This window comes from Podarcis raffonei, chromosome 5 (assembly GCF_027172205.1).
Source record: "Podarcis raffonei isolate rPodRaf1 chromosome 5, rPodRaf1.pri, whole genome shotgun sequence".
NCBI lineage: Eukaryota > Metazoa > Chordata > Lepidosauria > Squamata > Lacertidae > Podarcis > Podarcis raffonei.
Window position 1 is genome coordinate 89,652,983 of NC_070606.1, and position 15,965 is coordinate 89,668,947.

General features: G+C 43.1%; 1 protein-coding gene across 3 annotated transcripts in view; it reads left to right on the plus strand.

Moving 5' to 3' along the window:
• Positions 1 to 14,587, plus strand: part of NAALADL2 (N-acetylated alpha-linked acidic dipeptidase like 2) — a 740,348-nt gene extending 725,761 nt beyond the window's left edge. For all 3 annotated transcript variants that reach the window (XM_053390588.1, XM_053390586.1, XM_053390587.1), the window contains one exon: positions 14,019 to 14,587. In XM_053390588.1, coding sequence (XP_053246563.1) covers positions 14,019 to 14,217 — 199 coding nt within the window. In that variant the 3' untranslated portion in view covers positions 14,218 to 14,587. The remainder of the gene's footprint in view (positions 1 to 14,018) is intronic.
• The last annotated feature ends 1,378 nt before the right edge of the window (positions 14,588 to 15,965 follow it).

A 15,965-nucleotide genomic window follows, 5' to 3' on the forward strand; every position in this document is an offset into this window, starting at 1 on the left:
AAGTGGGAGGGAGGGAGGGAAAGGGATGGAGTACATATGAATTGAATTGAATTTTATTATTTCGGTCACAGACCAGTTTCAGCCCACATGCAATATCAAGGAAGTCATAAAACACGATAGGGATACATTTGAATTTGCAATTAGGTATAACAGGGACAATACAGATATAGCAACAGTTAAAAAAATATATAAATTAAAATTTAGTCACTAACATATAACCTAAAATTATCATTTAAAACCTTAATCATTATGATAGCACAGCTTGTTCCCTAAGTTTTATGGCAATCACACAGAATTTGGCTACCCTTAACGTGATCTCGGGATCCTTGTCCTCTACCAGGGATTTTAGACATTGAAGTTTGGATTCATTTGGAGATTTTTGCATAGCAGGGGTAATAAATACGGAGTGTATATCCCCATACAAACGGCAGTGTAACAAGGCGCGAGAGTCAGTTTCTACCTCCATCAAGCCGCAGGGATAGACTCGTGGAGTACATATGGACATTCAACTGCCTAACAGTGTTCATGTCACTCAGGTGATGGCAGAGACAGAGATAAGAAGAGTCATTCTGTTGTCTGGAGAGGTCACTTCCTGGTTCTCATGGAGAAGCCATTTTCTAGGGTTGCCATATTTCAAAAGTGACAGTCCGGACCTTGATGGGAACAGTAGTTCAACTGCACCTGGACAGCCACAGGTTACCTAAAACCTGCTCTCCAACTGCAGATCATAGCTGTCAACTTTTCCCTTTTCTTGCAAGGAATCCTATTCGGAATAAGGGAATTTCCCTTTTTTTAAAAAGGAAACATTGACAGCTATGCTACAGATGCAGCAAGGGGCAAGCCATCATTTGCTTACCTTCTCCATTCCTTTCCTGGTCCTTCCATCTGTGTCTCTCTCACACACCTGCTCTACAGCACACCTGAAGTCCTGCTCACTACAGTCAGCAGGACAGAGAAGCAGGTAAAGAAGCTGGGGAACATGCAGGCTGGAGGAGCAGGTCTACTTCATTTCCCAAAATGAAATGCACTGTTTTCAAGGGACAGAAGAAAGCTGCAGACTTCTCCCTGGCAACTGCAAAGGAGACTCTGCTGTAAGCTCAGCCGGCTGCATGTTCTAATGTCACTTTGTGAGCTGCTTCAATAGACTTACAGAGTATTTTCGCCCTGCTGATGGCTATGACAAGGCTCTCATTGATTTCAATGAGGCGAGGTGAGGTTCAAGTGCTTTGCTAGTGCATAATCCCATTCAAATCAATACTATCTGCTCCAGTTTTCTCAGATTGCTTCTTGATAGCTCCTGTTCCCAAATGTAGTTGTTCTCATAAGGTACAAGGTGTAAAATATGTGGCTCCTTTATTAAGGCTTTCTTTTTTCTTTCTCTACCATTTGAAAGCCGGGGCTTAAGAAACAGTGAAAAGATGGAATGTATAATTACAAGAAAGTGCTTTTCTGCTAGGCATAGAATTTGGCATTCTGCAGATCATGGCTTTTTGGGTGTGTTTGGGTTTTTTTACATGGTTTTACAGGAGTGCACAGTTAAGCTTTTAAACAATTTATTATAATTTTTTAATTTCTTTAAAAAATTATTTTTATTGTAATAATAGTGCTCAGCCACTCTGCTAAACAGATGGAAGGAAGGGAGATTTCAGCAAAGGCAGCTGTGCAAATACCCTCCACTAACCAGTGGCCCTGGTAGCAATCATCTCCCTTATGTTCTAGAGTGCCATTTTACAGTATATAGTCAACCTCCAATTTGTGTAGGGGTTGCATTTTGGATCATCGTGCGCATCAGTAAAGTGTGTATAAGCCCCACCCCACCCACAGTTACACCCCTATCACACTCTCTTCTTGGTCCAAAAGTGTCCTGCAAATGCACAGTCTTGCGTTCTTTGAATGTGCACAAAATGGGAGTTGCCTGTGCTTCAGTTTTACTGATGAGCTGCAAGAGTGAAGGCAGGAAGCATTGGCCTCACTCTGATTTGGCTTCAGGGGTTATCATGTATGGATATTGTGCTGTTGTTGTTGTTTTAAAAAAGGTCATTGATTTATTCTTGTCCTGAAAGGCACTTGAGACTAATCTGGTGTAAAGCAACTCATAATGTAAACTAATTTCCTAGGTTGAGTGTTTTATGAAGCCTAAACAGAGGGAGATCAAAAAAGCAATGGTGACTTCTGGATAAAAATAAATGCCCCCACTAGTGCTTCCACTGCTGGAACATAATGATGATGATGATGATGACGACGACGACGACAACGACGCCAACAACAACAACAACAACTTTTTTATTTATACCCCATCCATCTGGCTGGGTTTCCCCAGCCACTCTGGGTGGCTTACAGAATATATAAAACATAATAAAGCATCAAACACTGAAAACCTCCCAATACAGGGCTGCCTTCAGATGTCTTCTAAAAGTTGTATAGTTCTTTATCTCCTTGGCATCTGAAGGAGGCTGTTCCACAGGGAGGGGGCCACTACCGAGAAGGCCCTCTGCCTGGTTCTTTGCAATGAGGGAACCAGCAGAAGACCCTTGGAGGAGGACTTCAGTGTTTGGGCTGAGTGATGGGGGTGGAGACACTCCTTCAGGAATACTGGACCAAGGCTGTTTAGGGCTTTAAAGGTCAGCACCAGCACTTTGAATTGTGCTTGGAAACGCACTGGAGCCAATGAAGATCCTTTAGGAGCAGTGTTATATGGTCCCGGCAGCAACTCCCAGTCACCAGTCTAGCTGCCGCATTCTGGATTAGTTGTAGTTTCTGGGTTACCTTCAAAGGTAGCCCCATGTAGATTGCATTACAGTAGTCCGAGCGGGAGATAACCAGAGCATGCACCACTCTGGCAAGACAGTAGGGTCTCTGCCGGCGTACCAGATGGAGCTGGTAGACAGCTGCCCTGGATACAGAATTGACCTGCACCTCTATCGATAGCTGTGAGTCCAAAATGACTCCCAGGCTGCACACTTAGTCCTTCAGGGGTACAGTTATCCCATTCAGGGCCAGGGAGTCCTCCACACCTGCCCGCCCCCTGTCCCCCCAAAACAGTACTTCTGTCTTGTCAGGATTCAACCTCAATCTGTTAGCCGCCGCCTTTCATCCTATGTACTGCTTAATGCCAAGATAGGCAGAAATGGAAAAGGTGAAAGGACACTGAGATGTAGGAAACATCCCTTCTGCCAATCACGGTTTTCAAATGAAAACCATTATTTCTGTCCCATGCAATCCTGTGCAGGCTGCCTCAGACATAATATTTGCATGAAAGCTACTCCCAAGTAAGTATGCATAGGATTGCGGCCGTAAGAATTTTAATCTCAGCGCTATTTTACTGATAGCATTTTAATGTTTCTCTGTGTGGAATAATACTTGTTCATTCAACACCGCAAGCTAGTTTTGGTATGTGCAAAGTTTATTATATATGCTGGGAAGCATCTGCTTCTCCCACTTGCAGTGTGAAATGGTTCGCTCTAGAAACAGACATAATGGTCCTGTGCTATAGCTCTGGATCTTGGTCCACAGAAGCAGAAAGGAGGAACCATTTCATAGGGGGAGAGCTCTCCCAACATCTCTTAGTCTTCATGCATAATAATAACCTAATAACCATCCTGCATTTGCCTGCATTTCCTGAGGAAACACCATCCTATTTGTGCCTTGTGTATATTTCAAGTGTATATTTAGCAAAAGGCTATTTAGCATACAGTCTTAATAACCTCTCATTTTGGTGGCTGATTTGTTTCATTAAGTAGGGTAAGCCAATGAGCTAAAGAAAGAGGGAGAATTAATTTAAAGATTTGACTTTTGGACAAATATAGCTATAGTCATGGGAAGCAGAACTGCATGTGCCATAATTGTACCTGGTTTTGACAAGCATTTCGGTGGTTTTCACATTTCAATGTCAAGCCGTTGTCAATAGCATCTCACCATAACTTGTAATTCACTGATTATTTTTATAAAAAAGCATTAGTTCACAAATGTTTCAGGGTTTCAGGGGAAGAGCAGAGTAGCTTTTATATTCTGTAAGTAGCTTTTATATTAGAATATAAAATAATTCCTTTCAAATCTTTATGGCAATTTTTTTTTAAAGATCTACATAATTACACTAAGCTATTTACACATGCAAGAGACTTAAGGTTTAGTTGTTCAGGGTTTGGTTTTGTGGCCTGATGGAAAACGTTCTCTTCGAATCATCTGGGCTGCTTCAGTATGGCCAAGTCCTATGCGTCTCCAGATATCTTTAAGAAGCAAGGGCTGGAGCTCAGTTTGTAGAACATCTGTTTTGCATGCACATGGTACCTGGTCCCATCCCTGCCATCTCAAGGACTGATACATGCCCCTGTATGGGAACCCTGTAGAGCCACGTACAAACAGTGAAGGCACTATTGAGCTAGATGGTCCAATGGTCTGATTCGTTATAAGGCAGCTTCCTGTGTGCCATAACAAAGGACAACAGTCCTCTTTTCATCACACTCCACCCATAAATCCACCTAATGCATGCAGCAGTAGCAAGAATGCAAGCTACTCAAGACTGGTACCCTTTGTCACTTGCCCCATTCTCAACCTCTGTGCATTCAGCAGAGGGTGAGGAAAATATATGGACCTTGCGCATGCACATGTGTATATATTAGGGGTGCACGCCAATAATAAGATTTGTTGATTACTACTGCAAAAGATGCCTGCTTCTTGGGAGAAGAGCAATGACAAACCTAGACAGCATCTTAAAAAGCAGAGACATCACCTTGCCAACAAAGGTCCGTATAGTTAAAGCCATGGTTTTCCCAGTAGTGATGTATGGAAGTGAGAGCTGGACCATAAAGAAGGCTGATTGCCGAAGAATTGATGCTTTTGAATTATGGTGCTGGAGGAGACTCTTGAGAGTCCCATGGACTGCAAGAAGATCAAACCTATCCATTCTTAAGGAAATCAGCCCTAAGTGCTCACTGGAAGGACAGATCGTGAAGCTGAGGCTCCAATACTTTGGCCACCTCATGAGAAGAGAAGACTCCCTGGAAAAGACCCTGATGTTGGGAAAGATGGAGGGCACAAGGAAAAGGGGATGACAGAGGACGAGATGGTTGGATAGTGTTCTCAAAGCTATGAACATGAGTTTGACCAAACTGCGGGAGGCAGTGGAAGACAGGAGTGCCTAGCGTGCTCTGGTCCATGGGGTCACAAAGAGTCGGACATGACTAAACAATAAATGCAATATTATTGCATCAACAACGTTTTACAGAATGAAAAAATAACAACATCCCCTCACTAGTCTCCACCACTGCTGGAAAAGTGGCTCTGGGAACAGAGTCGGACATGACTAAATGACTAAACAACAACACTGCAATACATACATTAAAATAGTAGGATTCTATTTTAACCTTTCCCCAAAATTATTGATATTTTTATTTATTAAATTTGCATAGTGCCCTTTGTTCAGGGTGGTTCACTACATAAAAATACAAGAATACATAATCAAATACATGATAAAAACAAACCAGTAACTCCCATCCCTCTGACCCACTCCCACAAACACATTTAAAAGGGTAAAGGATGTTAATCAGCCCAAGGCCTGGTTGAAGAGGAGTGTTTTCCATGACAGAGGAATGCTTATGTTGCCACCCTCTGGACCTCTCATGAAGGAGGCACACAAAGAAAGGCCTTGGGTGATCATTGCAGGTTCCGGGTTGGTTCATATAGGGAGAGGCAATCCTTGAGATATTGTGGTCCTGAGCCATTTAAGGCTTTATAGGTCAAAACCAGTACTTTGAATTGGGCCTGGAAGCTAACTGGCAGCCAGTGCAGTCAGTTCAGGATTGGTATAATATGTTGGAACCATCTTGCCCCAGTGAGCGTACTGTAAAACATACAAATGAGATTTCTAAAATGCAGTCTTCAAACTCATATGCAGTACAGTCATACCTCGGGTTGAATGTGCTTCAGGTTGAGCATTTTCAAGTTACGCTCTGCAGCAACCCGGAAATAACAGAGCGCATTACTTCTGGGTTTCATCACTCGTGCATGCGCAGATGCTCAAAATGACGACATGCGCACACGCAGATGCGCAGTCGTGTCTTACATTCTATTCAGGATGCGAACGGGGCTCTGGAACGGATCCCGTTCGCATCCCGAGGTACCACTGTACCAGCAATCATGCTGAGAACCAACAGTCATGTGATCTGTAGTAATACTGAGAAGCAGAGGTGCTTCAACCCAAAACAGGTCTTCTTCGGTGGTCAATGTACAAATCTTAATGCTGTCACTAGAGGTGGACCGTTTAACTGGTCTGTATCAATATTCTGAGCTGGCCAGTCATAGATGCAATTCATAATGCTTCATAATAAATAAATGTTATGGGGAAAATTAAAGACTGTAGTCTGATGAAAATATTGTCTACAGGAGACTCACCTTTTTGTGTGCATATGATAAGTCTGGAAAAATACAGGGTGATATGAAGTTAAGTGTTTTTCTCATGCCCAATCCACAATTATAGATGGTGCCAAATTCAAAAAGATTGTATTTTAATAAAGTGATGCCGTTTAATGATTCCCCAATAATTCAACACCTGTGAGCAGAAACCGTGGGCAGGGCACCAAGCATGTCTAACCCACCCCTCAATACGAGCAGACTCAAGAATGCAGGAAGGCTTCACTCTTTCGAATGCTGTTCATCAGGGGAATGTGTTGCAATTGGGCACTCCATTTGCTTGCCTTTTGGTGAGTTCCAGCAGAAGCAGATGAGGGCAGAATTAGCTGTTTGGCCCATTCCCTACATTGTGAACGCAACACCCACTTCCTTTTGCACCCATTGTTGAATCCAGCACCTGTTTCCCTTCTGGTCCTTTTCCATTCCGGAGGCGCATGTAAACTCCAGAATACCCCCACTGCTGCCTCAGCTTAACCCCTGAAATAGTTCAACCTCATTATCAAAAAAATAAAATTAGTTCTTGCATTATGGAATATTACAGTTTAAGCCATTTGCAAAGGCTTGGCATTATCTCCTTTGATTTATTTAAGACGTGGCATAATACAAGTTACTTTCTGGCTGGTATGGGTCTTATTCCATGCCCATTTCAGCTAATGAGAAACAATGTTTGAATAGAGGGCCATTATTTCTATCACCAAACGAGCACATTTTTCAGTCACAGAAATGGCTCATAAAGACAGTGGAAGGTCTCCCCCCCCCCATCTTTTAATAAAATTCCTTTTGTATGTACCTTTGCCTTAGTTTATTAAGGCTGATTTGTCAGCTCCATGAAGAGGTTTTATCTCCTTCAGAATTGCTGTCTGGCGTTATTAATTACTTTTCCCAGTTTGGCGCTGTACTTTTCGGGTTGCTATGATGTGTCATTGAAATGGACCCATTAAGGATGAGTGATGTGTGTAGTAATTTCATTAGTGTCATCAATAATGCATTGCACTTTCCTTTTAAGAATCTCTTTGTGCGGGTTGCAGTGACTCTGTGTATTATACTTATGCGATCAAAATGGTTAAATTTGGAGGGAGGTATTTTGAAGTGATTAGGCATAGGGATTGGGCTGATGTCATTTTAATCACGTAATTAACAAAGAATTATGGCCATCAAACTACTGTGGTCAACAGAAAGAGGACTGTGGCTTTCTGGTGCCTCAAATTCTTCTATTATTTTCTGCTAAGACACAATAAAAACAGCAAGCGCTTTGTTGTTGTTATATTTCATAGAATTGTAGATTTGGAAGAGACCCCAAGGGTCATCTAGAATCATAGAACCATAGAATCATAGAATCATAGAGTTGGAAGAGAGCACAAGGGCCATCGAGTCCAACCCCCTGTCAAGCAGGAAACACCATCAGAGCACCCCTGACATATGGTTGTCAAGCCTCTGCTTAAAGACCTCCAAAGAAGGAGACTCCACCACACTCCTTGGCAGCAAATTCCACTGTCGAACAGCTCTTACTGTCAGGAAGTTCTTCCTAATGTTTAGGTGGAATCTTCTTTCTTGTAGTTTGGATCCATTGCTCCGTGTCCGCTTCTCTGGAGCAGCAGAAAACAACCTTTCTCCCTCCTCTATGTGACATCCTTTTATCCTTGAAGATGGCTATCATATCACCCCTTAACCTCCTCTTCTCCAGGCTAAACATGCCCAGCTCCCTTAGCCGTTCCTCATAAGGCATCGTTTCCAGGCCTTTGACCATTTTGGTTGCCCTCCTCTGGACACGTTCCAGTTTCTCAGTGTCCTTCTTGAACTGTGGTGCCCAGAACTGGACACAGTACTCCAGGTGAGGTCTGACCAGAGCAGAATACAGTGGTACTATTACTTCCCTTGATCTCGATGCTATACTCCTATCGATGCAGGCCAGAATTGCATTGGCTTTTTTAGCTGCTGTGTCACACTGTTGGCTCATGTCAAGTTTGTGGTCAATCAAGACTCCTAGATCCTTTTCACATGTAGTGCTCTCAAGCCAGGTGTCACCCATCTTGTATTTGTGCCTCTCATTTTTTTTGCCCAAGTGCAATACTTTACATTTCTCCCTGTTAAAATTCATCTTGTTTGTTTTGGCCCAGTTCTCTAATCTGTCAAGGTCGTTTTGAAGTGTGATCCTGTCCTCTGGGGTGTTAGCCACCCCTCCCAGTTTGGTGTCATCTGCAAATTTGATCAGGATGCCCTTGAGTCCATCATCCAAGTCGTTGATAAAGATGTTGAATAAGACTGGGCCCAAGACAGAACCCTGTGGCACCCCACTAGTCACTCTTCTCCAGGATGAAGAGGAACCATTGATGAGCACCCTTTGGGTTCGGTCAGTCAGCCAGTTACAAATCCACTGAGTGGTAGCATAGTCAAGACCGCATTTTACCAGCTTCTTTAAAAGAATATCATGGGGCACCTTGTCAAATGCCTTGCTGAAATCAAGGTAGGCTACATCCACTGCGTTCCCTTCATCTACCAGGCTTGTAATTCTGTCAAAAAACGAGATCAGGTTAGTCTGACATGACTTATTTTTCAGAAATCCATGCTGACTATTGGTGATCACAGCATTCCTTTCTAGGTGCTCACAGACTGTTTGCTTACTGATCTGCTCCAGAATCTTCCCTGGTATTGATGTCAGACTGACTGGGCGGTAATTATTTGGGTCCTCTCTTTCCCCCTTTTTGAAAATAGGGACAACATTTGCCCTCCTCCAGTCTGCTGGGACTTTGCCTGTTCTCCAGGAATTCTCAAAGATGACTGCCAGTGGTTCTGAAATCACATCTGCCAGTTCTTTTAATACTCTTGGATGCAGTTCATCTGGCCCTGGAGACTTGAATACATCTAGACTAGCCAAGTATTCTTGTACTATCTCCTTAGTTATTCTGGGCTGTGTTTCCTCTGCTGAATCATTTGCTCCAAATTCTTCAGGTCGGGCATTGTTTTCTTTATCAGAGAAGACTGAGGCAAAGAAGGCATTGAGGAGTTCACCCCTTTCTGTGTCCCCTGTTTGCATTTCACCATCTTCTCCTCTGAGTGACCCCATTGTTTCTTTGTTCTTCCTTTTGCTATGAACATACCCATAAAAGCCTTTTTTGTTGCTTTTAACCTCTCTAGCAAGCCTGAGTTCATTCTGTGCTTTAGCTTTTCTGACTTTGTGTCTACATGTGCTGGCTATTTGTTTGAATTCCTCTTTGGTGGTTTCCCCCCTTTTCCATTTTTGTACATATCCTTTTTTAAGCTTAACTCAGTTAAAAGTTCTTTAGATAGCCACCCTGGCTTCTTTAGGCACCTTCCATGTTTCCGTCTCTTTGGTATTGCCTGAAGTTGTGCTTTTACTATCTCCCTCTTAACAAACTCCCAGCCATCATGAACTCCCTTTCCTTTTAGTATTACTGTCCATGGGATCTCACCCAGCACTTCCCTAAGTTTTATGAAGTTGGCTTTCTTAAAGTCGAGAAATTGAGTCCTAGTATCTACTAGGACTCAAATAGTCCTAGTATCTACTAGTCCTAGTATCTACTCCAGCCCCCTACAAATGCTGGGATCCTGCCCATGACCATCCGTGGGTGGGCTCGAACCACCAACCTTCTGGTTACTGCCAGACACACTAACCCATCGCACCACTATTTATACCCTGTCTTTTCCCTTGGGGATTGCTAGGAGTATTTCCCCCAGACTTTTCTACTACTGCCATCTAGTGGCCAACTCAGCATTGCCAGTTTCTGGGAACTGCTGGTGGGCAGAGTGCTGTTGTGTTCAACATCCATCTTGCAGGCTTCTGACAGGCATCTGGTCTGCCACTGTAAAAGCAGGATGCTGAACTAGAAGGGCCATTATATGGAGCTCCAGTGGCTGGCTCCAATTAGCCCCTCAGAAGAACAGAAAGGGCCTGCGGATCACTGGCAGAGCAGATTATTTGCATGCAGAGAGAGCCATGTTCGGTTCCTGGCATCTGCAGTTAAAAGGAACTTAAGAATGCAGGTCAGTGAATGACCTCTGTCCGAGACCTTGAAGAGCCATGGCTATTTGGAGCAGATGGTGCTGGACTAGGTGGACTAATGATCTGATTCATTAGAAGGCAGCTTGATATATTCCCAGGCTCTAAATTCATGTCCTATGCCCCTCGGTTTCTTAAATCTTTCTTCTGCCTTTTAGCTTTGCCCTTGTTGGAATTCTTGGTACTGTGGTCTTTCTTCTGCAATAATGCAGGCAGGATTGTAGCTGTAAACTAAAGCAGAGGGCAATTTTTGGCAGCGCTGAGAAACACTCCCTGCTTTTTGTCGATTTGTTCGCATTCCTTGTCAAAAGTTTTGTCCATTTATTTCCATTGCCTTTGTGTTTCACCGCCTTCGTTTACCGTAAGTCACGATGATGTCATCCTGTCATCTTTTCTGATTGTTACCCGATGCACAACATTGTGACGTCACATAACATTGTGAATCAGATAAAAAGTGAATGTTTGCAGAAAGCATCTGCACAAACCTCTGTCCCACCAAACAGGGGCTTTCTATGAAAACCCCAAATTTGCACAACTCTAAACAAAGCGGTGGGGAAACTCAAGCCTGAGGGCCAAATGTGGCCCTCTGAGAATCTTTACTTGGCCAGGCCTAACACACTCTCAAGCCAGACTCCCTACTGGCTCTAGTGATCACAGCAACTCTTCCCAGTAGTTCTTGCCCCAATGAGGTGGTTGTGTGGATGGAAGGTCCTCACCTTCCACCTCTCTCTAAGACTCTTTCTCCCCGGGTCCTTCCCAAGCCATCTAAGGCTCCCTCGTCTAGTGTCCCATTGCTCTCCACTCCTCATTTTTCTCTGTGTTCTGGGAGATGGAAGGCAAAGACTCCCTGGACTCCAGCAACCAACCTCATCTCTGTCTCCTGGTCCCATCCTTTCCTGCTTCTGATTCTGGTCTGCTCTCTGCTCCAGCCTCTTTGTGCTCATTAATCAGCTTCCAACATCTCCTCCTCCTCCTCCTCCTCCCAGTCTGTTCCCTCTTCTCCTTCTGACCACTCATCGTTGTCCCTCCACCAATGCCCCTGGTTCTGAGCCTTCTTCCCCTGGGGATTCCCTTGGGGGTTCCCCAGTTGGTGCCTCCCACCAGTCTTCTGCATCCTGCCAACCCGTGACATCAGAGGACAGAGGGATGTATGTAGAAACTACCCCTGCTGTCCCAACATAACACTGCAATGTTGGAAACAGCATGATGGCAACATTACTGCTGAGCTGTCGTCATGCTGTTTCCGTCACAACAGTAATTAATTATTGCAAAGACTTCAAAGGGTTGCAGGAGGCAGACAACCCCCTGCTGGATGTTTTGGAGCTTTTTGTTGCTTAAATAATAGAATCATAGAGTTGGAAGGGACCCCAAGGGTCTTCTAGTCCAGCCCCCTGCAATGCAGGAAGCTAAATTAAAGCATCCATGACAGATGGCCATCAAAGCTCTGCTTAAAAGCCTCCAAGGAAGGAGAGTCCACAACCTCGCGAGGGAGACCATCCCACTGTTGAACAGCTCTTACTGTATCGGTATTCGTTGACACATTGTATTTTAGCTGCTCATAAAGCAAAAGATTGACCCTGGTACCTGGTTGGCCAATCTTGCTGAAAGAATTCTGAGGAAGGGAGAGCATTGGTCAGACTTCCCATCGCTGTCCTATATGTTTTCCAGCACCCAGCTACAATGATGTATTTACACCCAACCACGGTTTAGAGGCAGCAAAGAATTTAAAATGTTTCTGTTATGCTGGTTTTAGTGTCTTTGTGGGGTAAGTTATGGCCTTTATGCAAAGGAGACTCTAAAGGAAGCATTTCCAAGTGCACTTTCTAAGTTGCCATTTAACCTGTCACTTTTCTCTCTTTTTTTTAGCCAATCCCTCTCTTCGAATAGTAATTAGACGTCTCCGATAGTGATCTGCAGAAAATACTCTCTGGTAGTCTTCTGGGTGACTATCGCTGGCAGTTTTATTACTAATTTGGAGTTGCCACTGGGCCTGTCATGTAATTAAGTTACTAATGGAGTGTCTTGGCTGAGCTGCTTTCTTTTGTTATTTTTCCCCCTCCTCTGTCCGTTCATTTTATGAATTCCTTTGTATGTGTTTGATGATAAACTCCTGCCTGCAATCGCTCACCAACCTTCTCCCCACCACCACCATTATTTTCCAACATCACACAATATAGTTTACAATCAAAGGTGCCCTTGGGTAGAGATTTATGATATTTACATACTGCTCTAATTAGGATAATGATTACACCTGCTTTAAGATAACATTTATTACCTGCTCTAACAGACCCACCAAAGCCTAGTGGAAACCAACTGAGTAGGGTTTTTTGGGTTGTTGTTTTTTTGCTTTTTTTCCAAAAATGCTTTTAATCCTGCTGTGCTTACAGCAAGAGACATATAATAGCTTTGCTTCGAAGAATAACAGTGGAACCATTCGACTGGGAGCCCTTTCCTGTTTTCCATCTCCTTGCTGCTTTCTCACCCTCTCAAGCAGTGTTCTTCAGTTTACCTTGCTTTTCTATCTCTATAATCCATGCTGCCTTCAGTTAGGGCACCTGGGACTTCCTCCAGAATGCCTTGAAGTGGTTTGCATCACTGCACAGTGACTGGCAGGTCTGCACAGCTGACATTTAGCTATAGGTTCTCTTGCTTTCCAGGAAAAAAGGTCTTGTGGCTTTTCCTGCTCCCCTTCTGTGATTCAAGGGTGCAGGGAGCTAGTCGAACCAGAGCCTGTGAAACCACTCACTTTCTGTAATCAATAGTTGTGGCCCAAATTCTGCCAAAAGCCAAAACTAAAATTTGAGTCACGTGTGAGTTTATTTAGGGGGGGAGGTCTCTGGGTCTGAGCAAAGTAGTTAAAGCACTATTTCTGGTCTTGCAGTTATTCTGAGTTTTCTCTATCAAAACACTTTATCACAAGTCAGTTGTCCATTCGATTTGGAGTGGGGAACTCCATTCAGAAACAACCCCGCTCTGTATGTTACATCTAACCAATCAGCCCACTGTGCATTATCCACGAACCAAACTATCACATAAACTAACATTTCAGAAAATCCTCCCCTTGTGAAAATTATGTATCCAATTTTGTGGTTCACTGTCCCAAACACACAATATTACTTTTTGACATGGCCATAATATTTGGGAAAATCTTTGGGGAGGTGTTGCATGGCTGTTCTTACAACCGTGTAAGATTTACATTAGTTCCTTGGGGATGGGGAACACCCCAGTGAGATGAAAGAACTATTGAGTATGGGGATCAGGCTGTTATTCTTCTCAATGAGAAAATGTTAGTGGGATGTCGTGGGGCTGGGGCTGTGATATATATTTCATCCTGATTGACGATGTTTCCTTTGATAAGATTTGTAGATGTACGCTCCTGGAGCGATGAAGGGGCACACTTCTGGGAAGGCAGATAAAATATACACAGTCGACTTCTGAGCTTGCCGCGGGTTAATGTTACAGTAGGTAATGTGTATCATTTGTAAAACGTGGCTGCCACCTGGGGGCATCATTGATGATTTCAGATGATTTCAGATACCTGTTTTCATCTGTTTGAGTCAAGCATTTACTGTTTCTTATTGTTCTTTTTCAGAAACATCCTTTACAGGCTGGATGAAAGGACACACCAATTTTCAGTACTGCTAGAGGCGGTGGAACACTGCAAGCTGCATCAGTCAAATGAGACTCTTCAAGCAGCCTTGTCGAAAGTGCTCAGCAGCCTCAATTCAGCTCAGGTTTCTTTCAAAGCAGGACTCAATGTCTTTGAGGCTTCCTTACTGGGAAGCAAATGAGGAATCTGTCTCTTTCACGTGTACACACACACCTACACACAGGGAAGAGCTTTGTTTACATTTTGCAAAGGAAAACTCTGAGCTGGACCAGAAATTGTATGTGGTTGAAACCTTTCCTTTCTTTTGTTTTTTGACTCTTTAAAAGAGTCCCTGTTTCACGGCACCATTTTGTACAGTTAGATAAATCTGAAGCAGCCTTTTGCACTGTTGACAATTTATCATGTACTTCTATTTCTGAATGATATATGGAGGAAAGCTAACTCTTTGGAATGTGTTGGTACACACAAAATCAGCCTTGTAAATGAGCCCACGAAAGCTAGTAGACTGCAAAGCAAAGGACTAGCTGGCTGTGACTGTCAGGAGAGGACAAAGGTCTTGCAGAAGCCCTCTCATTCATCTTCATGGAAGTCCATGTACTCACTAGGCAGGTGCTTAGATATAAGGTGGAATATCTCTGAAAATTTCATCTGCTTTATTGAAAAGGGGGATGGAGATTAAGACTCAACATCATCATAAACGTGGGGGGAAATAGATCTTCGGATTTAGAAGATCAGATTTGGACTCAAATAACAAATTGGATCGGGGTGAAACAGAATGGATCTGAAACATATTGGGCAGCTTCCAAATATTAAAGATACAAGGCAAATCTTTTTTCTACAAGAAATCCCATATATATATATATATATATATATATATATATATATATATATATATATATGGATATATATCAGCCTTGTATTTAAGCCCTTGCCTATACCCCCAGGTATAGGGCGGTATATTAATAATAATAATAATAATAATAATAATAATAATAATAATAATAAGTGCATTGAGTTCCATGAAGGCAAATGAGTGGGCTGCTGCAGGAGAGATGAAGCTGACAACCAGTGCACGTCTTTAGTGGGCTGAATTTACATGCATCCATAGTCTTTTACTTTCTCAGTTGAACTGCAGCCCACCCACCATTCTGTATCATGAACTTCTGGTGAAACTATCTGTTTCAACAGTGGTTTGTCAGGTAGCATTAGGGACTGCTGTTCAGTGAAAAGTCAACAGCAGAGCAAGTTGATGCAAAACTAGTGGATCTTGGTCATGAGACCTTACAGAGTGATGAGGGCACTTTGCAAGTGCCACTGTGCTGATTACAGGCACCTGTATGGATATTGTAAAACTTCCATCATAAATATCTTCAGGTTTCACTAATTAACCCCTTATTTATAAGCATACTTTACCCTTAACTAGCAGCAAGCCAGGCCTGGCTGTCAAATTACACCAGCAATACTGAACAATCCCTTCTTTGTATTCTCAGACCACTTTCAAGCTGCTTATGTTTTATAGACATTTAGCATTAAGAATTAAGCTTTCCTCACCTTGAGGTGGCTAGCGAGTCAATCGTGTCTCCTGTGGATGACAAGGTTAGTCACAGTCATAAAACAGTGTTGCTAGTATTGTTCTCCGATAAGAAAGAGATGTTTAGGGACTATAGCTGTCATTGTCTGCCCAGGAGACATAACGCTGGCAATGTTAGATGTGGTTACATTTCTCATTCTTAATCTCTGGCTACAACCAAGATGGCAACATACATATGACATTGTGAGGCATATCCCAGTGTTCCATACTCATGCTCAGGCAAACACCTGAACACACCTATGGCTACTGTCATGTCACATACAGCTGGGGATGGAAAGTACTGCTGTTGTATATAGCAGAAATTAATCCTGTTTCACCCCCTGAATTGTTGGCTGACC